This window comes from Bos taurus, chromosome 3 (assembly GCF_002263795.3).
Source record: "Bos taurus isolate L1 Dominette 01449 registration number 42190680 breed Hereford chromosome 3, ARS-UCD2.0, whole genome shotgun sequence".
Lineage (NCBI taxonomy): Eukaryota > Metazoa > Chordata > Mammalia > Artiodactyla > Bovidae > Bos > Bos taurus.
The window spans coordinates 86,314,706-86,342,684 of NC_037330.1; the positions used below are offsets into that span (position 1 = coordinate 86,314,706).

At 41.4% G+C, this 27,979-nt stretch overlaps 1 protein-coding gene across 10 annotated transcripts in view; it reads right to left on the bottom strand.

The window, feature by feature from the left end:
- Positions 1–27,979, bottom strand: part of FGGY (FGGY carbohydrate kinase domain containing) — a 523,600-nt gene that overhangs the window by 120,307 nt on the left and 375,314 nt on the right. For all 10 annotated transcript variants that reach the window (XR_003033849.2, XM_024989463.2, XM_024989462.2 and 7 more), the window contains 2 exons: positions 23,684–23,831; positions 4,408–4,482 (listed from right to left, as the gene is read on the bottom strand). Coding sequence is in view for 9 of the 10 variants with exons in the window: in XM_024989463.2 (XP_024845231.1) it covers positions 4,408–4,482; positions 23,684–23,831 (223 nt within the window). In the remaining variant the exon portion in view is untranslated. The remainder of the gene's footprint in view (positions 1–4,407; positions 4,483–23,683; positions 23,832–27,979) is intronic.

Sequence of the window (27,979 nt, forward strand, 5' to 3'; positions counted from 1 at the left end):
GCTGACATTCATCTTGACTGAGCAGTGCTTGCACCACCAGGAAGGGCCCTGGCCACAGAAAACCAGGAAACTAATCCCATCACCATAACACCTGAAACTGTGAGCCACGTGGCAGAGCAGTTCTCCTGGGTTCCCTACCCTGCTGCTCTCTGCCCGGGTGCCCCTTCCCAATAAAGTCTCTTGTTTTGTCGGCACGTGTGTCTCCTTGGACAGTTCATTTCCGAGTATTAGACCCCTTTTTGAGTCCTGGAAGAGGTCCCCTTTCCTGCAATAGTGGGGGCAGTTCAGGAGCAGAACCAGGCATTTCCAGCCCACAGGTCTTCAGGTTTGTTGGAGCTATTAGCGAGTCTAGTAAGAATATGGATTAGATAAAACTTGGGCCGCCAAAGATCATCCACAGATGTAGTGTGTTAAAGAAAAGATTAAAACATGTTGTACCCTATAAGACCAGATCCTGCTTATTGAATATGCCTGATTACCCCCAGGTGTTCTTTCTTAAGCTTTTTGCGGCGGTCATGAACCCTCTTGAGAATACGATAAAGCCTACTGACCTCCCCAGAAAAAAGTCATATATAAAATAGTATTATAATTAATTTTAGGAGCCCTACAAATGGCCTTACATCTGCCATGGATCATTTGGTGTCCGTGGATTCCAGGTAACCCTAGTCTACTCTAGGAGCATGAATCTGCACCTAGGAAATAAGAGTATGGCTTTTGAATTAAAAAAACAAAACCAAAAAAAAAAAAAAAAACCTGGGAAGGCATTCAGGCATTTTACCTACTTTTAGAATCAAATTCACACCTAACCTTTCCATGACTCAATTCTCATTTTAAAAATGGGAATAAAACATCATATTTTTCATTTGATAACTCCATGGACTGTCTAAAATGTTAATATGCAACGAAAATTTAAAATGTGGTCTTAGACTTGATGAAATACAGAAATATTTACCTTGCAAAGTTGCTGCTGTAGACAGCATATGTAAAGCTCACAGAAGAGTGTCTAGTACACGGAAGGTATTTAGAAATGAGAGCTATTCTGGTTATTAGCTATAGGCTAAGCACTCTGCTATGCTCTTTAACATCACTTCTAATTTTATGAAAAAAAATCAAAAGCTGCATATTATTATCCCCATTTAGGATTTCCATAATTTGCTTAAAGCCATGCAGTCTGCTTCAGGGGAGGGGAAGCTGCCTCCTAACGTGCATGGAGATGCTGTGCAAAATGGATATTTCTGATATTTCTAAAACCAGAAACCTGGGGGCTCATGTGATTAGCAGGCCTGAGAGGAGAGTAACACAAAGCACATTCTCTGGGAAAAGTTGCGAAGCGATCAGAACAAGAGGCGCTCCTTCCAGAGGGGCTGGGATGGCCGATCTATCCTCCGTGTGGCATTGTCAGCAGGAAATTCCCACTCAGGCTGCTGGTTAGTTACAGGGCCTTCCCTTTCGGCAACTTAAACGCCACTCTGTGTGAAACACTCCACCCTCCTTAAACGCCCCACCAAAGGGCTTTGTGCTAAAATGATTTTGTGCTCACCTTTCTGGAAAAAATGTTTTCACAGAGAAATTTAAATTAAAATTAGGCCGTTCCACTGGGAATGTACAGAACCAAATGCAAATAGAGAGACTTCAAATGCAAATAGTACTTTTAAAGAGTCTATTCTGCAAAGAAAACTATAGATGAACAGGCTATGGATAAACTGGGTGTTTGACAGGTCTTTCAATTAAGCTTGGTCAAGAGAGAATTTCACTTCATGAAGGGTTTTGCATAGTCTCAAATTAACTTCACTACAATATCTCTTTAATTTCATTCTGTTCTTAGAAAATGTCAACCATAGATATTGCTATGGAGAGGAATGTGCTTAAATAACTTTATAATCAATAGGTGTAAGGAATATTCATAGTCAGTGAACACATTTTTTTGAACATCATGGGAAAATCTCTGGTATTAGAATGCTCATTAAAATGCACATTAAAACACACAAATGAACTAAAAGATCAGAACACCCAGATACTTTTGCAAAACAGACCGAACTCCTCACAGTTCAATGGACTGCACAACATAGCCTTATTGAAAAATCTGTCTTCAATTGCCTTTCCTTTGTGGTGCTATAAAGGTCATTAAAACAATGGAGAGAATAAATATGATAGCTTTTAATACATGTACGACCTATTACAAACAAAAGTGATTTGCCAAGTGTGTGGTGTTCGGGAAAATGTAGCTGGCTTCCCCCGCCCCAGCCTTCCCCCACCCATGGCCTGCATTGTACATTCTTGGATTTCTGCTACACTGTTCTTACCAGGAAGGGGACTCTGTGGGACAATCCTGGCCAGATTAATGATGTTTTCTAAAATGTGTCAAACCAAAACTGTTCTTGGGAATGCCTGAAGGCTTATTTCAATCACGTAGCTTTTACAAACTGATCCAAGAGCAATGGTAGCATGGTAACATGAAAGAGCAAAAGCCAGAGAGCAGAAGGACAGAGGTTCAGATTCTGACTCTGCCATGCACTAGCTGTTTGACCTTGGCAAGCAGTGTTCCCTGTCTGTAAAATGAGACAAGCCCACCTACTTACAGGGTTACTCACTGTGGGTAAGGGACCCTGTTTGGTGCCTGGCACAGGCAGTGGGCATCAGTGAGAGGGAACAGGGATGATCATCAGATGATGGTGACCCTTGGCTCATCCTGGGTGGCTCCTTCTTCATGTTTCCCTCTTAGCAGGGACTCAGAAGGATGAGCCTCATGCAGCTCTGATATTTTCCTAGATTATTCATTTTAATGCCTGTGATTCATTCCACTATAAGACTTTCCACACATTAACATCAGAAAATAAAAGCTCCTCAATACACTGTGTACCCAGGTTTATTTTACAAATCTGTGGGTTTAAATCCCAGTTCTGCCACTTACTAGCAGTATGAAACTGAGCAAGTTAATTAACCTCACTTAGGCTTAGATTCTAATCTTTGGAACAGGGATTATAATTCCTCCCTCATAAGGTAAAGTCATATAATGTATGTAAAATATTTAGCCTACTACCTGGTACATAATATCTCAAAACTGTATCATTTATTATTATTATCTTTACTATAAAGCAAGATCACTAAATAACTACCTTTACTACTGATGCATATTTCTGTTCTCCATTTTTTCATCTTTTCATACTAGTCACTCTTGCCATTTTGAGAGATGTCAGAACTATCCTTTTTTTTTTTTTTAAACCAAGTTCCCATAAATAAAGCAGGCTGACTGGTATTACTGGACTGGACAAGCTCTTATATCAATAAGACAGTTGCTTCAGTAAGTTGTTTCTAGATGAACTTGTTTATAAGCTAAAAAGGATTATTTAATTGTGTTGGCCAACTCGGCTCTTTTATTGTATGTATGTGGTACCTGGGTAAATCCAAACAAAAGGAAAGTACTTTAGTTGATGATATGGACATATAGAAACTATGTATGTAATTCTATTCTTTAAACCAATGAGGATATGAAAGTGGCATGTGGAGAACAGAGTAATTGAATAGCATATAGTTATATCTATATAGCATGAATAAATAAAAGTACTTTGCTTAAGTAGGTATATTTATGAAAAATAAACTATGACTCAGAATTCAGGGAACTGATTCTCCTTTCCTTTAGTCTCCAACTCCCTTTCCAGAGCAGAGCAACTAAGCCTCACTGGATTATTGTTATTTTGGAGTTCCTACCAGCTCTGAGATCCTGAAAGCCATGACTCACTCCCTTCAAATGCACTTTCTAACATGCACATACATGCAATCTTTCATGTTATTTCAGGGTTTAGAGCCCTCCTGTAGCTCACTCACAGATCACCTCTAGACAATGAGTCCTTAGACAGTGATGCTTGACCTTCTAAAAACTTGTTTTCATTTCTGGTTGATCTTCAGTTTAGGAGTTCCTAACACTGAATTCTCCCCTTTCTCCTTCCCTAACCATCCAATGCTTTCGTTTAAGCACCTATTTATAAAAACAAACATTTTCATGTTCCAAGGAAGCTTACTATTTAAAGGAACCCCGGACTGGATGCTTTTGTAAAGTGAACAATATCACATATTTTATAAATCTGGACATTCTTAATGCCAGCTCTTCTTAATGCACAAGAACATGGCATCTGCTTGCTTGCTTCTATTTAATTGAACTTAGAAGACAAAGTAGATAAATGGTAGGTAAGATGTTCTAAGATTTTAACTCCTTTTAGTTCTCAGCTATGTGAAGCTATTAGTAAAGTAGATAAAGATCTTCAGAATTTCCTTCTGGACAAGCATCTATTTTTGGCAAGCTCCCTAGAATCTCTGTCACAACAGCATATGATGTATCCTGGGGGATATGCAGTCTCAACTTTATCAATAGACCTAAATCTCTTTAAAAATGGCATTCAAGTGTCTTACAGCAATAGCTTGAACTGTGGCCAGGTAGAGAATGGCAAGATCATCGAGGTCCTGAGATAGTTTCAATCCAGTGACCTATAGGGATGAAGAAAAGAAAAGATGGAGCCATGGTTAGAGATAGTTCCCATGAAACACGCTCAGATGTGTTTTCTTGCCGAAGCAAGTTCATATGCAAATCCCCTTTTTGTAAGCTGAACGTGAAGCGACTACTAAATTGTTTAATCTCCAGACCTGGAAAAAGTATTCTTTCTTCCCCCAAAGAAAATGCCTTGCGTTGGATTAGAGAAAAACAAACCAAACAGTATAAGGAGATTGTGTGTGGTTTTTCTTAGGAGATTGTGTTTGATATTTATTAGCATGGAATGAATTAAATATTTTTCTTCTTATCTGAAAACATTATTCTTTTATTACCAACACCTATTTTCTTTGGCTTACAGAAATCAACATGTAGCTCTGGCATTCTAGTAAAAGATGATCTTATTCTGAGTTCTGCTACTGTTAGAAATCAGTGGGGTATTCAGAGTAAACTAACATGTCTCCTATAAATGTTATACCTGCTGCTGCTGCTGCTGCTAAGTCACGTCAGTCATGTCCGACTCTGTGCGACCCCATAGATGGCAGCCTACCAGGCTCCCCCGTCCCTAGGATTCTCCAGGCAAGAACACTGGAGTGGGTTGCCATTTCCTTCTCCAATGCATGAAAGTGAAAGTGAAGTCGTTCAGTCATGTCTGACTCTTCTCGACCCCATGGATTGCAGCCTACCAGGCTCCTCCATCCATGGGATTTCCCAGGCAAGAGTACTGGAGTGGGGTGCCATTGCCTTCTCTGAATGTTATACCTACTAGGGGATAACTTAGAATCTGTGGTTTGCAAGGGAATTCAATTAAAGTCAATCCAAACCACATGCTTTTTTATGGAGCATGTAAATTTCTGAGAGGTTCCAGGACAACAGGTTACTGGATTTGGGTAGTTTCAAGACTTGTTCATGGTCTCACTTTCATGTCTCCCATTTGTGAAGGTGTTCTCTTGGGACATTTCTAGAGGGTGAAGACTGCCGGTTTCTTTAAGTCTAGTCCGAAGCTGGTGGGCATCAGTGCCACAGTTCACTTCAGATTTTCATGACAAAATTAATTTACATCCAGTACTCCTGCCTGGAAAATCCCATGGATGGAGGAGCCTGGTAGGCTGAGGGCCATGGGGTCGCTAAGAGTCGGACATGACTGAGCGACTTCACTTTCACTTTTCACTTTCATGCATTGGAGAAGGAAATGGCAACCCACTCCAGTGTTCTTGCCTGGAGAATCCCAGGGACAGGGGAGCCTGGTGGGCTGCCGTCTATGGGGTTGCACAGAGTCGGACATGACTAAAGCGACTTAGAAGCAGCAGCAGCAGCAACGGTATTTACATTTCTGAGTTCAATGAAGTGGTGACATGCAGCCTGCACTAAAACGGGGGAGCCTAGTGGTCTACCCAGGTCTCTGTCCTTCAATCGCTCCAGCCCCATTTATCATTTTCTCCAGATTCCACCTCCGGCCAGGATTAAGGCGTCAGCCTTGGCCTGTTACAGGGCACAGATATCCCTCCACTACTCAAACCAGAAACCTGGGAGCACTTTCCCCTGACTTCCCTCTCCCTTCTTGTGTTTAATCAGTCTCCAAGTCTTGTACATTTGAGCTCCCAAATTTATTTTGAATCCATCCCCTCTCTTCATCTTGTCAGTCACTTCCTTAATCCAGGTCCTTCCGCACATTCTTCCTGATTGCTGAAATAGCTCCTGATCAAATCTCCTTGTTTCCAATGGGGCTTGCTCCTCTCTACAAGGGAGCTAGTGCTTATTCTCAAAAGTAAACTGATCATGTGAAAAATTCTGCCCCCATTGCCTTCAGTCTGAAGCAGAAACACCTTCCCTGTCTTCTGTGAGTGATTCTGCCCATGGTCAATCCCGCTCTCTTCCCCAGTGTCTCATCTTTTCTATTCTCACTTAACATCCTGTGTTCCGGCTGTTTTTTTTTTTGGGGGGGGGGTGGGTTGCTGATAGCTGAGTGGGTAAAGAATTCGCCTGGAATGCAGGAGATATAGGAGGTGTGGGTTCGATCCCTGGATCAGGAAGATTCCCTGAAGTAGGAAATGACAACCCACTACAGTATCCCTGCCTGGAGAATCCCACGGACACAGAAGCCTGTCAGGCTGCATTCGGTGGGGTTGCAAAAAGCGAGACACGACTGAGCACACGGCACATGCACATGCTTATTTATTTATTTATATTTTAACTTTTTGGCTGCATAGCCTGTGGGATCTAGTTCCCTGACCAGGGATCTAACTCACGTCCCCTGCAGTGGAAGCACAGGGTCTTAACCACTGGACCACCAGGGAAGTCACCCAGCTGTTCTGATTACTCATCTAAGTCTGCTAAAGTGGGTATTCCTGAATTCAGTAGAGCTACCTGCTGATAGAGGGCAGATTATGAAGCCACTCAATGATAGTAGTGGTGTTGATATGAACACAAAGGAGCATGGGAGGTTTGAAGGAGAAACCAGAAAGGAGCTCTTGGGGTACATATTCTCCAGCCAAGAACTCGGAAGGAACATCTCTCAGAAAGTTCTCCAGAGGCCTAAATATGCAGTAAGAATGTTGGAACTAGGAGAACATGAACCACACTGATAACATAGAGGTTTATGACACAGAGGAGAAAGCAGTTTGCTTAAGAGAGAATCCAGAGGTTCATGGAAGCCAGAACCCAGGTGTTCTGACAGACTCTGTGTTACTCACCACAGTACCTCCCATGCCTGCCATTGACCTGGTACACAGCAGCACTAAGCTAACACTTGGTGAATGTGTGGTGCTTCAGTGCTCCTTTTTCTTTATGAATGCCATTCTCTCTTCTAACATCCTATCCCTCTCTGTCATATACAATTATAAAAGTGAAAAAAAAAGCAAAAATGTTAGTTGTTCCTGTCATGTCTGACTCTTTAGGACACCACGGACTATAGCCCACCAGGCTCCTCTGACCATGGAATTCTCCAGGCGAGAACACTGGAGTGGGTAGCCATTCCCTTCTCCAGGAGGTCTTCCCAATAGAGGGATCAAACCTGGGTCTCTTGCACTGCAGGAAGATTCTTTCCTGTCTGAGCCACCAGGAAAGACAGTATCTATTCCCTCAGCCCCTCATAAATTCACAGAGGTGGAGTGGGTATATTTTCTCCACACCCCAAGAAAGAAAAACACTGGACCATCACTTAATAGTTGCTTACCCCATGCTCTTCCCCCTCCCCGAACCTCCACACTTTCTCTTCCTCACAGAGAAGTGATTTCTATGAGACTGCAGTAAAAGAAAGTAAGTTAAAGTATTAAGTTGCTCAGTCATGTCTGGCTCTTTGAAACCCCATGAACTGTAGCTTGCCAGTCTCCTTTGGAATTCTCCAGGCAAGAATACTGGATTGGGTAACCATTCCCTCCTCCAGGGGATCTTCCTGACTCAGGAATCAAACCCAGTCTGCAGGAAGATTCTGCCAGCAGAACCCTCATTGCAGGCAGACTCCTTACTGTCTGAGACACCTGGGCAGCCCCAAGAATACTGGTGTGGATAGCCATTCTCTTCTCCAGGGGATCTTTCCAACCCCGGGAATCAAACCAGGGTCTCCTGCATTGCAGGCAGATTCTTTACCATCTGAACCACCTGGGTTGCTATTTCCTACTCCAGGGGAATCTTCCTGACCCAGAGATTAAACTCATGTCTCCTGCATTGGAGGCAGATTCTTAATCACTGCACCACCTGGGAAGCAGAAGAAGTGACCCTGTAGGTTATATGGGGCTGTTGTGTGATTTAGAAAACGGTGCTCCTGCTAGGTGGACTAAATGCAAGACATTCCATCGAGAAGAGTGAATTATAAAAAGGAGCAGAGTGGACAGGATTTCAGCCCTGCCCTAAGGCCCCTCAGCCAAACACCCTCTGTGAACACCAGCCCCAGGGAGTGCAGTGGTGCTTGGTAAAGATTACAAGTCATAAGTGGTCTCTCTTTCTCTCTTCTTCACAACTGGCCTGACCTCAACAGGGTAGGAAAAGTTATTGGGCCACAGTTTAGAGCTCTCTTTCAGAGTCAGTCCAATAGGTAGTCTACCTTTAGCTTCCTCTCGCTGGCTATCAGTGAGGTGTGAATCAGACCATGGTCCTCCATGTGGTTGGGTACGAGTCTGTTTGGCAGATCAACATCCATCCACAGGAGGGTCCTGAATGCCACATGTGGATAAACTGTGATGGAGGGTTTTGACTTTTTATATAGACCATTTTCCTATTAATTTATTAGGGCCCTGTATAATAACATTGACAATGTAACTGGTTCTGATACTCTTCTCAATTAGTAAGAACCCATGAGAGAGGAGGACTAAAATACCACTAGATTGAGGTTTCTTAATCCCAGCAACTATTCAGGAGAACTTCCCCAACGTATTTATATTCAAACAAAAAGATACGATGAACCCTTCTCTAAATTCTGAGTGTTTTCAAAGCTCAGAAATCATAGGGAAGAAAAGAGAAGATAGTTTCTTTTCTTCAGAAACGGAGAATGAGATGATCAAGGTAAATGAGTACTAAATTTAACTCTTGAGCTGGTTTACTAGTAGCTATGGCAAAAAAAGAAACATGATGGATGGCACAGCCTTTCATTTATGACAAATAAAACATATCACTCTTCAAGAGAGACAAAATTATTCCTGGGGAGGAATTTATTACATGGACCATCATATGGAAGGCCTTCAGTATCAAAAGGGAGTAATAAGCAAGAATGGTTCTCCCATGGCTATTTCCAACATTCCCTCACCACTAATACCAGAGACATGAGTTGAAATGTGACTCAGTGAAAGACACTTCTCTCTAAACTGTGAAATTACTATGGCCCAGGGTCCCTGCTTTCTTGACATCTCACCTTATTTGCCAATGGAGACAGTAGAAGAACAGATAATCATTTGATTCTCCCTCAAGTATCAGGCATCCCAGCCTCATCTTGACAAAAATCAAATGACAGTCAACCCAAGATGGAACTTTCTAAGGTGTGTCTGTCATGTGGACCACTCAGGAGGCTACAGAGGACCCTCATGGAGCTATCATGGCAAGAGGTGTCAGAGCCCTGGAGATGCCAGGATGTCCTGGGGGAGGCACAGCTTTGCAACCAGCCAGAAAGCTGGAACAGGCCAGAGGAGCCGATACTCTTGGCTGAAGGCTGAATGGCTCCATCAGTAAGAAGATATGAAAAGGAAGCATAACTGGAAGGAATCTGTTTATAGATGCACATGTGCCTGTTTCAAATGCTTGGGAGAGAGTGAAATGAGTGGGGAAGCCCCCATGGAGAGTTCCAATGGTAAGCATATTTTATTTATTTTGACTATTGTGAAATGAAGACTGTAACAGAAAACATTCATAATTAATATTTAGAGGCATATGGTGGCCAAAGAGACGTGAACTGCAATGGATAATTTCAACCTCCTAGGTACGATTATAAAACATTTATGTAAATACTATTGGGATTTATAAAGGTGAAAGAAAGACGATACACTTTGGAGTAAGATGTTCTCTCTGATTGACGGCAGGACAATTGTGAGTTTTGTTGTCTGAGCCTCAGTTTTTTAAATTCTGTAAAATAAGAATAATAATACCTCAAGGTATTTAATAATTAAATGAGTTATCATTTGCAAAGCATCTAACCTTTTATGCAAGCTGTACCAAATCGACAAGAGCTAGACACTTATAGCGCTTAATAAATGTTCATACTCTTCCCTTTTCTCTTAATAAATGTTCACTTCTGTTCTTCTGAATTACATGAGCGGCTCAATCTCATTCACTAATTGGGATATAGAAACAAAAGATCTCCTGCAACATGCTGTGGGTACTCCCAGGGTATCAGCGATGGGGACTGAAGACCAGTAGTGGTATAGGGTGGGGAAGGCAGAGCAGAAAGAGTGCTGGGTGTCAGATCAGGATCATGTGAGACGTCCAGGAGTGTGGAGAAGCAGGGTGCCCCGATGAGCGGCCAGCAATAGGACAGTGGAAGACTCACTTTCAAGGACTTCTTGGAGAAGCCTTAGTCCTTATCAACCTACACACTTCCGTTCATTCTGTGAAAGGAAAGACACATGATCTTCACCCTAGACTTCAGCTGAAATCCTGTACCCCCCAGGCAGCTGTGTGAACTTGGGCTTCTCTCTTAACGCTTTCCTGAGGTCTGAGTTAAAGGCAGATTTCCTGTGATCCAACTTCTAGTTACTGAGCTTTTGGTGGGGGCCCAGCAATCTGCATTTTTAGCAAGGCCTGAATGCGTGATAAATTGTAGGAACAATTGCCCTAAACCCTGGTTATGTCAATTATAGGTCCATAGGCCACGGAGTAGTTGAGATTATAAACAAAGGTCTATTAGTAATTTAGTTAGCTAAGTTTTTCCCTTCTTAGTTGTTCAAAAAATTAAGTGATTATGTATATTGGTAAGAAAAAAAATGCTTAGAAATAGAGCTCGAGGGGTTTCTAAACATTATGAAAGACAAGAAAACGAGATTCTTTGTCACAAGATTTTCTAGGGTCATCAGAGTTTGATGGAGTATCCAAGGCTCAAGGGAATTGACTGAAAACTTTTCAGAACACAAAGGAATAAGAAACGCTCTGCTGTTCAGTCAGTAATGAAGGAGATGATGGGCATATAGCAAGGAAATAAGGAGGATCAGAGAAAGATGTCCGGTAAACCTCTGGAGAGAGGCCAGAGATTGGAGAACAGGTCTCAGATAGTCAGCAGCCTGGAAGAGAAAGGGAGATAAAATTTCCCCAAAATATTTATAGGTTATCAGTATCAGGGATGGAGACCAACACTTGGCATTGTCAAAAACTCATCCAGAAATGGGAAATGCATATAAATGTATTAACACAATGTGATAGGCCAAATTTAGGTTAACATCCCCTGACTATCCTGCTGCTGCTGCTAAGTCACTTCAGTCATGTCTGATCCTGTGTGACCCCAGATGGCAGCCCACCAGGCTCCCCCGTCCCTGGGATTCTCCAGGTAAGAGCACTGGAGTGGGTTGCCATTTCCTTCTCCAATGCATGAAAGTGAAAAGTGAAAATGAAGTTGCTCAGTCATGTCTGACTCTTAGTGACCCCATGGACTGCAGCCCACCAGGCTCCTCGGTCCATGAGACTTTTCCAGGAAAGAGTACTGGAGTGGGGTGCCATTGCCTTCTCCCCTGACTACCCTACCAAACACTAATTTGGGCACTGCTATAACGGGCTTTTGCAGATGGAACTGGTTACTAGCCAGTTGATCTTAAAATAGGGATATTACCCTGGATTATCCATTTGGGCCCAATGTAATCCTGTGAGCTATTAAAGACAGAAGAGGAAGACAGAAGAGTCAGTCAAGAGATACAGTAGAATAATGTAGGAGAGATGAGGTAGAAGTGGAAATTAGAGAGATTCAAAACATGGGAAGGACTTGATCTGCCATTGCTGGCTCTGAAGATGGAGAAAGAGGATGATGAGCCAAGGCATTCATGTGGCCTCTCAAACCTGAGGATCCCTAGCTAACAGCTATGTTGGAAACAGGCACCTCTGTCTTACAACTGCACAGAGCTGAGTTTGGCCAACAACTTGAAGGATTTGATAGCAGATTATTCCCAGAACCTCCCTTAGTTCTGGTCTTGTGAAAACAGGAGCAGAGAAACCAGTTGGGCCAGCCTGGGCTTCTGACCTACATAACTGTGAGATAATAAATTTAAGCCTTGAACTTCCCTTGTGGACCAGTGGTTAAGAATCTGCCTGCCAACGCAGGAGACAAGGGTTTGATACGTTGTCTGGAAAGATTCCACATACCATGGAGCAACTAAGCCTGTGCACCTCAACCACTGAGGCCTGAGCAACAAGAGAAGCCACCACCATGAGAAGCCTGAACACAGCAAAGGGGAGCCCCACTCGCCACAACTAGAGAAAGTGCGTGCGTAGCAACGAAGACCCAGCAGAGCCAACGTTAGATAAATCATTTACAAATAAATATAAAAAATACATTTAAGCCACTAGGCTTGTGGTAATTTATTCCAGAAGCAATGGACAACTAATACACATATGACAATGGGAGAACGGACTGACATTCTCCTTCACAGCCTATTTTGTTGGTGAACTCTATACCAAGAACACTAGTCCATTTGCTGTTTCCCAGATGTACCAGGTGGAGTAGGAAGTGGCAACCCACTCCTGTATTCTTGCATGGAGAATTCCATGGACAGAGGAGCCTGGCAGGCTACGGTTCATAGGACCGCAAAGAGTTGGACATGACTGAAGCGACCTAGCACAGCACAGCACAGATGTACCAGGTACTTCACACCTTCATCTGCCTTGCTTCTGATGTGCTAAACCTAAGTCTAAAAAATCTAAATCTAAAATAATCATATATTTTAATATGCACTTAACAAGGCTGTTTTGGTCAACAGTCCTGGTTCACATTTGCTGTCATATAACCCTGTCTTGGATTTACACACAACTTGGATCCCATCCTGGGTCCTCTGGCCTTAATTATTTCCCATTATTCATCTCTTAGGTCTTCCTGGCAGATTTCCACCTGATTTACTCCTCAATCTTTTATCATGATACACTATCTTGAGAAAGGATCCTGTTCACAATCCACACTGCCCCCTAGCCCCAGTTTTGTCATTTGGTGCATACAGGGAAGATAAAAAGCACTAAGAAAAGACTGATTCTATACTGCAATTAAAAAAAAAAAATCACTAAACTAAGGGAGAAATATTTCAGACAGATTGAAAACAGAACAAAAGGAATGCCAAAAATACAAAGATTTAATTTTTCATTTGAGAATGTCAGTGACCTCGGTTTGAACTGACTGGGTTCTACTACTACTTCTGGTCTTTTCTTCCCTGAGTGAATTACTTAGACTCTCTGACCCTCAATTTCTCCACTGTTTTCAATGCGGTAATAATACTGTCTTGCAGGGTTATAAAGAAAGCTGGTGATGATGCTTGGAAGGCATCTATCATGGTGCTTGGTAGGTCATGATTCCTGAAAAAAAAAGCACCTATTACAAATCATCATACTAGCTGCTAAATTAGTTGCTTTAATAAAAAAAATACATTATCTGAAAACCAGTTAAATGATACTGAAGATATTAAACTTCATTATAAGAGTCAATTTTTTCATAGGCAAAAACAATATGTGAAAGAATGGTACATAAAACAATATTAAATCAGAACCAAAAAAATCAATAAACTCATGTCAAAGAGTCCACGTGTTTCCAAGGCTTACAAATATATCATTCAAACGCTGCTTAATTGGTCCATGAGCTTCCAACTCGATCATCTATCTCCCAATCAGGCGAAGCCACAGGGATACAGCCTCTGGCTTCTCTGCACACACTCACCAGAATTGCTGACTCCCCCACATCTGACTCTGTTCAGCCATGTCCGTCTCTAGCTGGGAGTCAGTCCTCTGGGAACTGGCTAAGATCTCATAGTGCTTCTTTCCTGACTCCCTCCTAGTTTTCCACACGCACGTTGCACTGTGCTTGTTTTGAAGAGCCCTTGGAACAGCGCTCAACCTCTCCAGCAGTTTGAGCAGCATATGGCCTTATGTTAGAAATCACAGCTCTTCAAAGAACCAGAAAATAACTTTCCGTTCTGGGTAGTGTTGTACTTGCAAAATGAAGCAGGGAAAACACGTTTCAGCCAATTGGTGAATGTGGTGTGTTCTCACCTCCCGGTATGTCTCTGAGGTAATTTACTTCTCTGAGTGGGCGTTTCAGGAAAGGAATTTTTTTAAAACCCACCATAACAAAGAGGGCATATTGATTTGAGAATAAACACTGGTTGTGTACACAAGGAGGCAAGGACTCTTTTACAACTAAGGCACAGCAAAGGGGAGTTTCCTATCATATTGATGATGAAACTGAGGGCTGATAATTTAAATACTCAAGTGTGAAGTGTTCTCAGTCACTCAGTTGTGTCCGAATCTTTGTGACCCCATGGACTGTGGCCCACCAGGCTCCTCAGCCCAGGGGATTTTCCAGGCAAGAATACTGGAGTGGGTAGCCATTCCAGGATCCCCTGGGAAGACCTCAGGGATGGAACCCACGTCTCTTACGTCTGTGGCATTGGCAAGTGGATTCTTTAGCACTAGTGCAACCTGGGAAAGAGAAGGCGAATCTCTAACCTTGTACGAAACATGGTTCCTGTGATGGACCAAGTGATTATTTAGTTTCTCTAGCTGATTGTTTGTGGCTGGAGGCCTTGGTGGCTGGTAGGTACCATCTGTTCTGAGCCTAAAGTGGATGGCTTGTGACCAGCTGCCTGGGATTCAAAGGCCATCTTGTAAACATGCAAGTAAGGGCCACTAAGCAGGACCTACAGTTCAAAAGTAGCTGCCGTTGCTGTCTGTCTGCTGTGTGACAGTCTCTCCATTTGATTCTGACAATGACCCTGCAAGGAAGCCTCTGCTGCCCCTGCTTACTGACAGGCAGACAGACCTCACAGAGCTAACCTCAGAGGTCACACACAGCTGGCACATTTTCAAGCTACGTCTGACTTCAAATCCTGGGCTCACTTTATTGTTTCACTTGAGTAAAAGCTATCCAACCAATTTTCACTTGACTAAAAGCTATCCAACCAATCATTCAAAATAAAAATCACACATACGTCTACTATCTAAGACACACAACCATTACTGGTGGTATTTAGCTTCATCTCTATGACCACATGACCACATCATACCTCTTTAAAAAGTATTGTTTTTGTTTTTAAAGAACCTAGAATCATTGGTGTTAAACGTTTTGATGTTGACTGCTGTTACCCAGCCTCCTTTCAAACATCAGATGCATGACCCTTACCTCTCCATGCCTCATTTATCAAGTGGCAAGGAGAAATATTTACATAGGTGGCTACTCGGTTCAAGCATACTATTAAGTTGCCCACCCTCTAACCATCGCTCTTTTGAATCCAGTGCCACAGGTCAATCCTGCATCACTGAAGGAGAAATGAAACAGCTAGTAACATGGCAGGAAGCCAACTCTTACCAGAATAAAAGAAAGTGATTCCTATCAAGCTTCATGGAAGGATTCCTGAGTTTTACCCTGTTCTATTTAAGAGGGTAGGCACCTAAAGTGGAAGGGTTTAGAGTTAGGTCAAACCAGGAGTGGTGATTACTTCTGAAATCTGAGTCAGTGAGGGTGGAAAGAAAAACAGGACTATTATTGAGGAAAGATAGGGTTAGAGCTTAAATCCAAGAATCAGGGTAAGGGGAAAAATGGGAGAACAAGCAAGAAGGCTAGTGGTCAGATAGGAGGTGACATTGACTGAGTGAAATAGATTTCAGTGTGAAATCATGCATGATAGAGCTCTGGGGACTCCTTTTTATAGTCAGTGCATCCCATGAAGTCCAGAGGTATGAGTTAAGGAAGTCTCGGGATAGGTTACCCACTCCAGCATTCTCAGGTTTCCCTGATAGGCTTCCCTTAGGCTCAGACAATAAAGAATCCTCCTGCAATGCAGGAGACCTGGGTTGGGAAGATCCCCTGGAGGAGGGCATGGCAACCGACTCTAGTATTCTTGCCTGGAGAATCCCCATGGACAGAGGAACCTGGTAGACCAGTGTCCATGGGGTCGCAAAGAGTTGGACATGCTGCTGTTGCTGCTAAGTCACTTCAGTCATGTCCGACTCTGTGCGACCCCATAGACAGCAGCCCACCAGGCTCCCCCGTCCCTGGGATTCTCCAGGCAAGAACACTGGAGGGGGTTGCCATTTCCTTCTCCAATACATGACTGAGCGACTAGGCATAGCACACAGCACATGGGTGTGCATCCTAAAAGCTGGGATTCCTGTTTTCATCTAAGCTCTGCTGCTTCTTGGTGTTGTGACCTTGGCAGGTCACGGTTCCTTCCTCCCTTGGCAAGTGAAGGCTGCAATAATTGCTTAACCAGAAGGCAATTATTCAGTGCCCATCTTTGATCTAAGCACTGTTGAAATTAGAAACAAAATAAGCCATACAATCCTTACAATAAGCCTTACAATCAAAAATTTTTTCTAATACATTTAAAGCACATGTTGCTTTGTGACAGCTCTGATCTTATTTTTTTAGTACAAATTATGAATTTTGCATTCAAATCTTCAATGTAGGTTTTAATCTTGCTACTATATTTTCAGTTGTCTTTATTATTTCCTTTGTTTTCTCATTCCATTGGCTCTCTATCTGAACTCACTTTTTTCTAATAAGTTTCTGCCCTCTTTCACAGAGATGTGCTTTGAAAAAAAATCCTATTGAACATGCCGAGAAGTTTTAAAATATTCTCTTTGGTTTCAGTAGTAAGTAATTTTTAAGAGGCCTTTCCCTTAAGCATTCAAAATGGTATTTCTTTTACTTTATATGCAACATGTTTTTCCTAAGGGACTCACTTTATTACTATTTTTTTAATTCACTTTTACTAGGGCACTATACATATTCAGTATTTCCCAGCACACTATACACATGATTTACTCTCAGCCTCACTCACTGTAACTTGGGTTTGCCTCTTCAGATCTTTAGCTAGTTGCCAATTCCCAGAGTCTAGCAGTTTTTATTTTGTGTAGCTTTGTTGGCCTGAGGGGGATGACCACTGCCTGGCTTTCTGACCCTAGAGCAGATGACAGACATGTAAAGCTACCCGCCTCTGTCAAATTCACAGAGTTTCTCTATCTCTGCCCCACTAAGAGAGTTCGATTCAGGGTCCTCAGACTGCAGCCCATCAGCATACATCCTAAATCAGCCTTCCAGCCCAGCTGGCTACTTGGGTTGGCAGTTTTCTAATGGACTGAACTGAAAGGGAAGATAAGGTCTGGGTTGTGGAAGAGTTCTGGGAAACTAAGTGCACTGGCTGCTTCCAAAAAGCAAAGCAAAACAAAACAAAAAACCTTAACCATCAGCATTAGAGTAGAGGGATGACTGCTCTGTTTTTAGGCTTAAAGGGACCTTGCATTTTTAAGCTAGGGACCAGGAAGTGGAGAGGTCCCAACTTTTGCAAGGCTGATGGTTTATTTTGTTCATATGTCAGACATTATATTTCTCAAACAAGTTATTAAATACATTTAATCTTTTTGATTCTGTAAAACCTTCCCAGATTCTCCCTAAGAGTGTCAATTCTAGTTTTTCTAGTTGAATGTCATCTCAATTGTTTAAGTCAGCACAAGTTTATGCTTTTTTCTTGCACCTTCATAGATATTTTCAAATGAAGCAGAGAAAGGCTGCATCAGGGTTTGTTGCCCAAATGCCACCTAAAAGATTCAAACTCAGGCATTTACTGAGTACCTCCTTTGGCTTGTGGGACTTCCCTGGTAGCTTAGATGGTAAAGCATCTGCCTACAATGTGGGAGACCTGGGTTCAATCCCTGGGTTGAGACGATCTCCTGGAGAAGGAAATGGTAACCCACTCCAGTATTCTTGCCTGGAAAATGCCATGGATGGAGGAACCTGGTAGGCTACAGTCCATGGAGTTGCAAAGAGTTGGACACAACTGAGCGACTTCACTTTCACTTTTCCTTTGGCTTGTACAGATGTCTGTATTACAGTATGTACATATACACAAATACACACACACTCACACATGTACAATATTATTCCCCCAATTATCATGTGAACTTGGAACAGGTACAGTTTCTTTTTAAGTCTGTTTCCCCTCAGTTTAGCCTAGGCCTGCACATAGTAGGTGATCAATAAAGGGTAACAGAAAAGAGCCAACCATGGAGAGAGAAAAGAATTGGGACAGTGTGCTATTGGTGAAGCAGAAGAACAGGGAGTGGCCACTGGTTCTTTGAGAGATTTTTTATTACCTAGATAGAATGCTAAGTGCAGTCTATCACTGGTTAGACAGTGACATATGGACCCCAAAATTGTAAACATTCACCCACCATGCTCTCCCCACCTCTAGAACACTGCACTGTTATGAACACTGTTCGTAAACCCTGTTTTCTATTTCACTCAGTCAATGTCACTTCCTATCTGAAGCTTTTCTTGACTGCTGAGACCATGGTGGGCCATCATTTTCTATATGTCTATAGAGCCTTGGACAGTGAGTGGCATCTGGAGCTTGAACTTGCATCCCCATTGCCTGTTTATATAAATCATATATTGTTCATGCCCTACTGGGATTTTCTTAGTAGGGCTTGGCACAAAGTAGGCATCAAATAAATTTTTTCCGAATGAGTGTTGCAGAAAGTAGTCACTGTAGGTTCTGGCAAAAGGATAAAATGACAAATAGATTCAGGGTGATTATTTGGATGTTATCCAAAACTGCACTGAGGGAAAGAGATTTGAACATAGATACAAAAATCCTCAAGAAAATACTAGCAAACTGGATCCAACAACACATCAAAAGGACCACACATCATGATCACGTAAGGTTTATCCCCAGGATGCAAGGATTTTTCAATATACACAAATTAATCTAATTCTTTGAAAACTGATACAAATGTGATACAAACTGAAGAATAAAAACCATATGATCATCTCAATAGTTGCATAAAAAGTTTTCAACAAAATTCAACACCTATTTATGATTAAAAACTCTCCAGAAACTGGGCATAAAAGAAAACTATCTCAACATAATAAAGGCCATATATGACAAACCCACAGCTAACATCATACTCAATGGTGAAAAACTAAAAGCATTTCCTCTAAGATTAGGAACAAGACAAGGATGTCTACTCTCGCCACTTTTACTCAACATAATTTTAGATGTCCTAGCCATGGCAATCAGAGAAGAAAAAAGAAATAAAAGGAATCCAAACTGGAAAAGCAGAAGTAAAACTGTTTGCAGATACATGACACTGTACATAGAAACTCCTAAAGATGCTATCAGAAAACTACTAGAGCTCATCAATGAATTCAATAAAATTGAAGGAAACAAAAGAATATGCAAAAACCTGTTGCATTTCTATACACTAACAATGAAAGATCAGAAAGAAAAATTAAGGAAACAATCCCATTTACCACCACATCAAAAAGAATAAAATACCTAGGAATAAACCTACCTAAGGAGGCGAAAGACCTGTACTCTGAAAGCTATAAGACACTGATGAAAAAAAACTGAAGATGACACAAACAGATGAAAAGATATACTATGTTCTTGAATTGGAAGAATTAATATTGTCAAAATAACTATACTACCCAAAGCAATCTACAGAATCAATGCAATCCCTATCAAATTGGCAATTTTCAAAGAACTAGATAAACAAAATTTTTAAATGTGTATGGAAACACAGAAGACTCTGAATAGCCAAAAGAATCTTGAAGTAGAATAGAGCTGGAAGAATCATGCATCCTGACCTCAGACTATATTACAAAGTTACAGTAATCAAAGCAGTACAGTACTGGCCCAGCAGAAATATAGATCAATGGAGCAGGATGGAAAGCTCAGAAATAAACCCACACATCTGTGTTCAATTATTCTATGACAAAAGAGGAAAGAATATACAAGGGAGAGAAGACAGTCCCTTCAATAATCGGTGCTGGGGAAACTGGATAGCTATATGTAAAAGAATAAATTAGAACATTCTCCAATACCATACAAAAAGAAGCTTGAAATGGATTAAAGACTTAAATATAAGACCAGATAGTATAAAACGCTTGGAAGAAAACAGACAGAGCACTCTTTGACATAAATAACAGCAATATCGTTCTGGATCCATCTCTTAGGATTAATGAAAACGAAAACAAAAATAAACAAATGGGGCCTAATTATACTTAGAAGCTTTTTCACAGAAAAGGAAACCATAAACAAAACAAAAAGACAGCCCACAGAATTGGAGAAAATATTTGCAAATGAGGTAACTGACAAGCAATTAACCTCCAAAACACACAAGCAGTTCATGCATCTCAATCTAAAAAACCAGACAACCTAATCAAAAATGGGCAAAACATCTAAATAGATATTTCCCTAAAAAGACATACAGATGACCAGAAAGCACATGAAAAGATACTCAACACTATTAATTATTTGTTGCTGTTGTTCAGTTGCTAAGTCATGTCTGATTCTTTGTGATTATTAGAGAAATGCAAATCAAAATGCAATGGGTCATCACCTCATCAGTCAGAATGGCCATAATCAAAAACTCTACAAACAAAAATGCTAGAGAGGCCGTGGAGAAAAGGGAACCCTACTACATTGTTGGTGGAAATGTAAGTTGGTACTGCCACTATGGCGAACAGTATGGAGGTTTCTTAAGAAAACTAAAAACAGAACTACCACATGATACTTCAGTCTCACTCCTGGGCAAATATTTGGAGGAAACCATAATTTTAAAGATACAGGCACCCCAACATTCATCGCAGCACTATTTACAATAGCCAAGACATGGAAGCAACCGAAATGTTCATTGACAGATGCTGAATGGACAAAGAAGATGTGGTACATATATAAAATGGAATATTACTCAGCCATCCAAAAGAATGAAATAATGCCATTTGCAGCAACACGGATGGACACTTTTTATATCACTAAAAAAAGTGACATAAGTTGGACAGAGTAAGACAAATATCAATGACATTACTTATAGGTGGAATATAAAAAAATAATACAAATGAATTTATTTGTATAACAGAAACAGACTCACAGGCTTCAAAAACAAAACTTATGGTTGGAAAGGTGTTGGGGAGGGATGAATTAGGCGTTTGGGATTAACATATATACACTACTATGTATAAAATAATCAACAAGGACCTACTGTATAGCACAGAGAACTCTACTTAATGTTCTGTAGTAACCTATATGGAAAAAGAATCTGAAAAAGAATAGATATATGTATATGTATAACTGAATCACTTTGTACACCTGAAACCAACACAGCATTTTAAATCAGCTATACTCCAATATTAAATAAAAATTTTTTTAAAAAATGAGATTTGGGGAAAAATTTCTAGCCTAGGATTTCCTTTCTTGTATCTTATCTAGGTCATCTTCTCCTTCCAGTTTGTGAGATAAATTCACAGCATGATAGCTATTCAAAGGTAAAGCCAACCCAGGGGCAATTGTGAAGGGAAATCCCTGCTAAGAAACATCAGGTGATGTATAAAGTATGTTTATAAAACAATAAAACTTCTAAAAAAGTAAATACAGGGACTTCCCTCACAGTCCAGTCATTGAGACTGTGCTTCCACCGTAGGGGGTGCAGGTTCAATCCCAGGTCAGGAACTAATACCCCACATGCTGTACGGCATGGCCAAAACATTAAATACATCAACAAACAAACCTGTATTCATATACTGCTTCAATAGAAAGAGATATTCTATTTTTAAAAATATAGCAGGATTTTTTAATACAGTTGGGCATATGTCCCCACGCAAGACATCTCCTTTGGTGAGTACATACCTATTTGTACTTAATCTAATAAGACAGATGCTCTTTGAAGCAGTCATTGGCTTGTTTGGAATCCCATTCTGTGTTTGAGCTAACTTTATTGGAATCCTGATGATGGCAATTCTTAAGTCTCTGGATGTCAGGGTTGGTTTTAAGAAATGGACAAAGCCCTTGGGAAGCCATGGCACTTGCCATGCTGGGTGGTGAAGCTGGTACAGCAGGTTTCGCAAGGTAAGGACCCTAAGGGAAGGCCTCTGGATGCAAGCCCTGGACTTCAGAGCCATTTTATGATACAACCCTGCTTTTCTGGGGGAGGCGGGGGGGGGGGGCGGTCATTTTATGAACCAGTCATCCTTCTCAACTTCTTTAACATTTTTTAAAAGTTTTAATTTTTATTTCTTTGTTTCCAGTTTTTCATTCATTCTATTTCTTTTTTCTTTTTCTTTTTGGTTGCGTCATGTGACATGTGGCATTTTAGTTTCCCAATCAGGGATTGAACCTGGGTCCCTTGCGGTGGAAGCATGGAGTCTTAACCACTGAACTGCTAGGGAAGACCCTTCTTTAATATTTTAAGTGTCTCCTATATTTTGCTTTAGATATTTGTCTCTAAGATATGGATTTTTATACTCATACAAAATGTGTTCTTCTCTTAAGTTCTGTTTGTACCCAGAAAGTCAGTCATCTGAAAGTATGACTTTCTAGCTGTAGCCTAGGGCACATGGGCCTCTCTGGACATTCCTCTTCTGTTTCCATGGGCCAAATAGGAGGCCAAGTTCATTATTTTTCACACGGGCCTGCTTCACGGACTCCAGACAGACACTGCTTTCGCTATGTCCAATTTTCTTTTCTATCATGACTCCCTTTTATACACAGAAGTTGATTGTGTCAAATAGGTAATGAAAGTAAAGACTGGGTCTTTCTGTTGGCTACACAAAAATATTCAAAATAATCCTAATAGAATTAACCACAAAACCAAAGCTCGTTAAGTTTTGAAGTTCCTCAAGCCAGCAGGCCTGCTCCGCTGTCACATAGTGAGTGCATAAAGCTTGCACTGCCCAGGGCTTCCACTCTAAAGCCCTGCCTTAATGCACCTCATACTTTGCTTCTCAATGGGACATCTGGATTCTGAATTTATCTTTTCCTGTTTGTGGTCTCTCCTGGCCTCTTGGACCTGAAGTTTGTCTTTTTTTCCCTAGTTTTCACATGCTTCATCCATCCTCAAACATGATTCTTAGTGCTAAGCTACTCTTAGCCACCCAATCTTGCTTGACCATTGGGATGTTATCCCTTAGTTTAGGTGGTTGTGAGCACTTCCACCAAGGTCATGTTGGCACCTCCAGCCCCAAATCTCTGAACCTAAAGTGAGTCTAAAGGTCACTAACAACTGAATTTACCCACTAACATAAGTTATTAACTTTATTTTACTTTTACCAATGTTTATCTGAAATTCTAATAATGTTAGCCTACACTCTGAACATCCCTGATTGAGAGCCTAGGCAGATGTGTGGCTGTTGCAAGCTAGACCATGGGTGGTAATATTTACCACTTGTTTACCCAGCAGCCTGGAGATGGAGATGGAAAACATGACTCCACAAACTGATGTAAATAGAAAAATTGCATAGGCAGGGGCTCACACTTCTAGTCGCTCCATGGGACAAAGAGGCAGCAGTAGCTATAAGCAAGAAATCCTGCTTTTAACACTCTCAAAGTTGGCTCAGAAACAATGAGAACTTTCAGCAGATTGTCCTGTGTAGTTGCAAGAACCTTCTCAACAGCAGTACATCTGCAAGAAGCCAGTGGGCTGCTGGCCGGCTTTGTTGGTATTTCCTCTTTTTTCCTTCTCCTCAACTTTGCTTCTTCCAACTCTGGAGCCCTCTGGCCCACCTTCACCTTCGTGCAAGAACTGACTGTTACTTACCATGCCCTTTAGTGTCAGATCTGCTAAGGGAGACCGGTTGCCATGGAAATCTGGCCAAACATGTAAATCAACAGTGAGGAAACCCACGGGCTGAGCCTTCTTAATCAGATCCAGGTGACTGTTCAAATATGCATATACACTCTGGCCTCTGGAAGAGAAGAGGATGTTGTTTTTAAAAGGCGGGGTAGGGTCAGGGAGCAAACTGCTCTGTAGAAAGAAACTGTTTGTACTCCCACATCAGATCCAGAAAGTAAGTGGGGTCCCAAAAGCTTCAGCAAAGAAACTACCCCCAACTTACAGAAATCAGCAAACCACACTCTCGGATCACATTGTGCTCTCACCAAGGACAGGAAGCCTGTCCTGGTGGAAGGTGGAAAGGTCTGGACTTGGAAGACCAGATCCAAGAATGGCTTTTCTCCATAGTAGGTATGTAACCACGAAAAAGTTATTCAAACTTTCTGAACCATTCTTTCTGCATCTGTAAAAAAAGCCATTATAATTTCTGCCAAACTGACCTCATAGGATTATTGTGAAGATCAAAGGAGACTATGTAGGTGAAGATACACGATTTTGCAAACTGTACAGTGCTGTACATATGTAAAGGATTTTAAAAAATCAGTATTACTAATTGTAATAATAATTTGACATATGGAGACAAATGTAAGTTCCCAGACTCAGGATGGGAGTTTGCTGAAAGCAGTGATAGGCTGGGCTGGATGCAGTTGGGATCAACAGCTGGGAGACTTGATTTCCAACCCAAACCTACCTAATGACAATGCATTAGTTCTTGTTCTTTTTAAGCCTTAGTTTCTTCATATGTAGAATGAAAGAGATGACCTTTCTCATTGTCTCAGTCTATTTACTTGAGAGAGAGCCAGAGAGGTTGGGCTTGGGAGAATGGGCTTAGGGCAGGCAGAACCAGGATCTGTATCCAAGACCATGCTGGATAGAGATCGTGGTTCTACCTGTTCTCACTGGGTGACACAAGCCAGTGACTTAACCTCTCTGAACTTCAGTTTCCCATACATGTAATGAGTGGGAAATTTCACCTTAGTGGGTGAAATCCCATTGCATGACACAAAGATTAAAGTTGGTTAGCCTTCCTCTCTTTAAAGGTGCTTGCTTCTCTTGAACTGACAATTCTAGAAGAAAGTGGACTAGTATCCCATGCCACCACTCACCGTTGCCCTTGGAAGCATAGCTTTAAAGCATAAAAACACAGCTTGAATAATGGTAAGTAAAAAAAGTATGAGAGATCAATGACCAAGAGATGTTGATACATAAGACACCTAACATATTTATTATTTATATTTAAAATGCTTTAGGAGTACAGCTAAGAGATTCCTAGTTTTAGTTTTGTGAAACTGAATGTCTTTCTGGATCCTATGAAATTCCTGAAAAATTTTTACACTAGGTATAAAGAAACAAACAGTGGTGTTTTTCAAACTCTTACAGTATATAAATTTTATGTAGAACTCCAAGATAGAAAATATAGAAAAAAAAAACTAATCTATGTAAGTACTTGCATGTGTATGTGAGAATGTGTGTGTGTGTGTTTGTGAGATGTGTGCTGGGTGGAGGTGCGGGCAGTCCTCCTTACCAGGCGCTCTCTTTGGTCCTTGACCTGACATCTCATTCCCATTTGGAAAAATCTTTCAACCTATATCAGAAAATGAAGATCTTTTGTGGAAAAGGCTTACTAACCACAGCAACATTAACTGCTGCTCCTTCTTCCTCTGGCCTTCAACCACAACCCAGTGAGCCAGGTACTGGTAACACCCCTTATAGAGGGAATGTGTAAGGAGTGAAGACATGTGACCAAGGTCAAACTTAAACCCTCTCTGTGATTCTGAAGCCATGTGCTTTCTGTATCTCTGGTCAGGAATGATTTGTCAAAGCCCCAAGTTTAAGCTCTGTTTTAGAATGATTCTATGATAGTGTTGGGCTTCCCTGGTGGCTCAGCAGTAAAGAACCTTCCTGCAATGTCAGAGATGCAGGAGACTCGGTCTCGACTCCTGGGTTGGGAAGATCCCTTGGAAAAGGGCATGGCAATCCACTTCACTATTCTTGTTTGGAGAATCCCATGGACAGAGGAGCCTGGAGGGCTACAATCTACAGGGTTGCAACAGTCTATACAATTGGACATGACTACAGCAACTGAGCACAGTGCATGCATGACAATGTCAGGCAAGGGTCCTCTGAGGTCTTCATAGATGACAAGGCCAGAATCACACATCTGGGAAGAATACGACTGTACCCTGCTTTTACATTTCCCAGCTTCTCTGCTCCTAGTCCAACAGAATCACCCGGTCAACAATGGCCATAAGAACATCCTTTCCACCTACAAGTCAAGAGTCTGCATTAATTCTAGCTTCAGAAAAACATCACTGTACTTAGGGTAAAGGGATTAAAAAAAAGAAAAAAAAGCACATGTCTATAAATCTTTTGTCTCTCAAGGAATCTCAGAGCAGGGCATTTGGTTTCAGACATCTGGGTCAATAAGAATCTATTGGCTTAATTACTATTGATTCGTCATTGTCTCATTTACTGTGGGTCTTTGCAAACAGTGAGATTCATTTAGCCTCTACATATATGGTCACTCATGCACTAATGAGATCCCTGGGGGATGGGGCATATGCTTACCCCTTTGACTCCTAACCTCCTCGCAGCTGTATGTTTATTCTTTGAATGCAGCCATTCTCCGGCACATTTTTTCAATTATCCCTTACCATGTGTGCTATCTGAGTATATCATTCAAAATGAAATGCACTTGGAAAACATTAAAATAACAAATGCACATCATTATTCACATAATTTTAACCTTGCATGGTGCCTTTTTTGGTTCTGACTTTGTTTCAGTTTGTATGTTTTATCAATTCTTTCCCAAATGGCGGTCTGCCCTCTTTCAGCTTGGGAATCATATATTAACTGTTCTTAGTGGATCTGTCTCCCACTTTCTCATGAAAATTCCAGGCTCATATATCCTCTCTTACAGAGAGAAATCCTTGCTCTCCTACTCTTGGTGTGTATGAAGGAAATACAGTTTCAACAATGACAAAGCGACTTCACTGTGTGCCAGGTGGCTGGCCAGACACACTAAACCTCTCCAAGCCCGGTTTACTTTTTTGCCATCGGGGCCAATACTTTTACCCTATAGGCTGCTCTGAAGATTAGATATGGAGTCCTGAGTACTACAAAATGATAGACGATCAATAAATAGTTCCCTCCTGTTTCTATCACAGGACATTCATTTCTAGTTTTTTTCAAAATATAAGAGTCAGGGAAGATTTGTTTTTTTAGACTTTATGTCTCACAATCTTCAATGCAGACGGACCCTTGGAATCTCCCCTTTCCTTCTCCATAAATCATTTAATTCTTTGGATTCACAGGCTGCCCTAAAGTATGGTTACCACATTTTCAAATCCCAAATCAGAACACATGGTGTAACTGAAGAATTTGTGCCCTTTCTAGGAGAAAGAGAAAGTCTTGGAAAAGAAGCTTCCACACTCTTTCTAGTTCCTCCTTCCTGACCCACTGCAAAAGGTATTCTGCTTGCACTTCCCCTCTGCCTTACCCCACCCCATTCTACTGAGACCGGCCCCACCATAAAGATCAGTCCCCTCTTTGTCACTATCTCCAGTGAACCATGATTTACCTTTATTTCACTTGAACTGTCTTTTGCATTTTGTACTGCATGACCATTCCTTACTCATTTGTTTTTATCCCCTTGTTTCCAGGCCACAATTCTCTTTTGGTTTCCTATCTCCTCTCCAGCTGGTTCCCTTCCTCTGTTTGTCCCTAAGTATATGAAGACTCCCAGAGTCCAGTCCACTGTCCTTTTCTCATTCTTTCTCTGTCCTTGGATGATTCCATCTTCCTTTCACGGCCCCAGTTAACCATCTAGTGCTGAAGACTTCCAAATATATGCCCTCATCTCCAGCTTCTTTCTCTGTGATGAGTTCCATGTCAAATATTCAAGCACCCACCAAATGCTTCCCCCTGGAAGCCCAAAGGGACCTCAACTAAAGATAGCTATTAGGACACACATCATCTTTTCTGACATACTCAATCTTCCTTCTATGCTCCTTGGTTTGATCGAAGCCAAGCTCACTTAACTTCCCTGGTGGTTCAGTGGTAAAGAATCTGCCTGCAACATAGGAGACATGAGTTCGATCCCTAGGCAAGGAAGATCCCCTGGAGAAGGAAATGGCAACCAACTCCAGTATTCTTGCCTGGGAAATCCCACGGACAGAGGAGCCAGTCCACGGGGTCACAAAATTGCTGGATAAGACTTAG